Source organism: Lactuca serriola, chromosome 8, assembly GCF_051521515.1.
Source record: "Lactuca serriola cultivar US96UC23 chromosome 8, Lser_US96UC23_V15, whole genome shotgun sequence".
Classification (NCBI taxonomy): domain Eukaryota; kingdom Viridiplantae; phylum Streptophyta; class Magnoliopsida; order Asterales; family Asteraceae; genus Lactuca; species Lactuca serriola.
In genome coordinates this window covers 176,538,864-176,541,141 of record NC_136415.1, presented here as the reverse complement: position 1 = coordinate 176,541,141, position 2,278 = coordinate 176,538,864, and the positions used below count along the sequence as shown (strand labels likewise).

The window sequence follows — 2,278 nt, the reverse complement described above, 5'->3', positions numbered from 1 at the left end:
TCACTTAAGAAACTGACCCATCCACATACGATATAATATATTTATAGCTATCATACAAATCGATAAAACATGTATTTTATATATATTTTATATGAATGAATTAATTTGTTAAGTGAAAATAACACCTCCCAAAAATAAAATAAAAGACACTGATGGGCTTCTAATAGATTTAATTTTTTTTATTGGGCTCTTAGATCATAACTCGAAATCCAACTTTAACCGGATCCGAATTTCTAATTAGATTGGATCCTAATTGCATACCCGATTGGGCTTTTGTAACACCGTTTTCCTTTTGTGTTTATAGAACGGGAAAAAGGAAACTTGCATAGGGCCAATATTAGTATATTACAAGTAGTTCAGGAAGATCAAATCTGTAGTCTGAGAGAAAGAGAAGAGAGAAGGCGATGGGTAGATTTCAATGGATGGAAGCGTTGCTGCCATTAGGGATCATCGCCGGTATGCTTTGTATCGCCGGAAATGTTCAGTATACCATCCACAAAGCCGCTCATGGCCGTGTAAGCTTCTTTTTTCAGATCCCTTCATCGATTCTTTGGTTATACAAAATTCATGCTTTTATTATTTTTTCGATCTGTATGACAGCCGAAGCACATCGGTAATGATTTGTGGGATGTGGCCATGGAAAGACGGGACAAGAAGATTGTCGACGAAAAACTTTCTCCTGCTAGCAACTAAACAAGGGTTTCTCCTTCTCCAGGTTTGATTTTTAGTTCCCTTTTTTCTCAAATAACTTATTGTAACCCGATTTACTCGAACTATACGATAAAATTCGGCGAAGTACAAAATTTAGGGTTTAGTTTGATGTTGTGTTCAAATAACTCATTTTAACCCGATTTAGAAGCTCAAAATTTAGGGTTTAGTTTGATGTTGTGCTCAGATAACTTATTGTAACCTAATTTAACCCCATTTCGTTTCCTGGAGAAATCCAATTCCAAATCTTTCAAATGCCAATTCCTTTTAACTGATTTTAATTCCTTCCACATTCTGCGAACCAAACTCCCCTATAATTCCTGATAAACTTTTAGAAATATACTAACAGCTATCACCTGCAACTAATTTTTGGTCTTGTTTGATTCTCTGCAAAAGAAAAAATGTGCAATTTGATGTGTAGCAAGGTCTTTTTTGACTTTCACTGTCAATGTACCATTGCCATTAATCCTTTGGTCTTTGGGTGACAATGATGTGTATGTTATCTCACTTTCAACACAATTGAAAATAGTTAGTTTTGTTAGGTTCAGTAAAAGATTAGGAATTTGGCTTATCTCCTTAGTCATTAAAACATAGAAAGTTTTTGTAAATGATTAGATTTTAATACTCATTTTCCCCTCATTAAATGCTTTATAAGATAAAGTGCTGTGGGGTTAAGTAGCTGTTTTTGACTTAATGGACTTAATCTGGTCAGAATTTAATCAAGAAGAACAAATCATGTTTAAAATATTATTTGGATTCTGGTATTCTAAGGTTAAATCTATTGCTTCGTTTTGACTTAATACATAAACAATGACTTAATGTGAAAATGAATATTCGATTCTTTATGGATTCATACACCAACTTTTACACATTTACCTTTCACCATATTAAAGTTCACTCACAAAACTATTGCTCATTTCTCTTAAATGTTTCATCTTTCTTTCATCATTATCGATATTCTCTGTTACCAATGGAGTATTTTATCTATCTTAAATCACATGATAGGAGAAGATTTTATTGTAAGAGAAGATATGAAGATAGTATAAGAATAGAATTTGTTTGAATGGAGTTTTCGGGAGTATAAATGTATAATTTATTTCTAGTGTTTTTAACAGTTTATCGTTTTTGTCCAATTGGATTGCTGACGTGGCTGGTGTAATGGTTTACAGGAAAGCTTTGGCAAAAAATGAGATAAAGTGGGAAAGCTTGAAGATTTGTTTGGAATTTTTATTTTGTGATAATAAGTTTGTGGAAGTTTAAAGGGGATTGGGAAATAGCTGGATTTAAACCCAAATAAATTCAATTTCAACTCTTTTTATTTGGTTGCTACATCATGGATAGCACTTAACCCACTAACACTATCACTATGTCACTTTTTTTTTTTCTTTTCAAAATGCTTGATGCATTACGTGCTTGTACTGTACTATCTAAATTTGGAGTTGCTAATCTTGGGGTGAGCATAAAACAATACAAAATAACAATATAATATATGGAGTTGTTGAAATCAAAACACATGAAAGCATAGAAATATTAATATTCATCTCATTTTGTAGCAAAGTATAATCTAGAA

General features: G+C 32.3%; 1 protein-coding gene across 1 annotated transcript; it reads left to right on the top strand.

The window, feature by feature from the left end:
- The first annotated feature begins 325 nt into the window (after positions 1–325).
- LOC145070047 (NADH dehydrogenase ubiquinone 1 alpha subcomplex subunit) lies at positions 326–2,037 on the top strand. Its single transcript, XM_079016968.1, has 3 exons — positions 326–515; positions 601–715; positions 1,878–2,037. Exons 1-2 carry the CDS (start codon positions 405–407, stop codon positions 691–693), a joined length of 204 nt encoding a protein of 67 aa, XP_078873094.1. The 5' UTR covers positions 326–404; the 3' UTR covers positions 694–715; positions 1,878–2,037.
- Positions 2,038–2,278: the final 241 nt, after the last annotated feature.

Excerpts from the sequence above, each read along its gene's own strand:
- LOC145070047 (XM_079016968.1), top strand. The coding sequence starts at position 405 with ATGGGTAGATTTCAATGGATGGAAGCGTTGCTGCCATTAGGGATCATC. Across the intron at positions 516-600 it reads ACAAAGCCGCTCATGGCCGT|CCGAAGCACATCGGTAATGA; the intron begins GTAAGCTTCTTT and ends TCTGTATGACAG.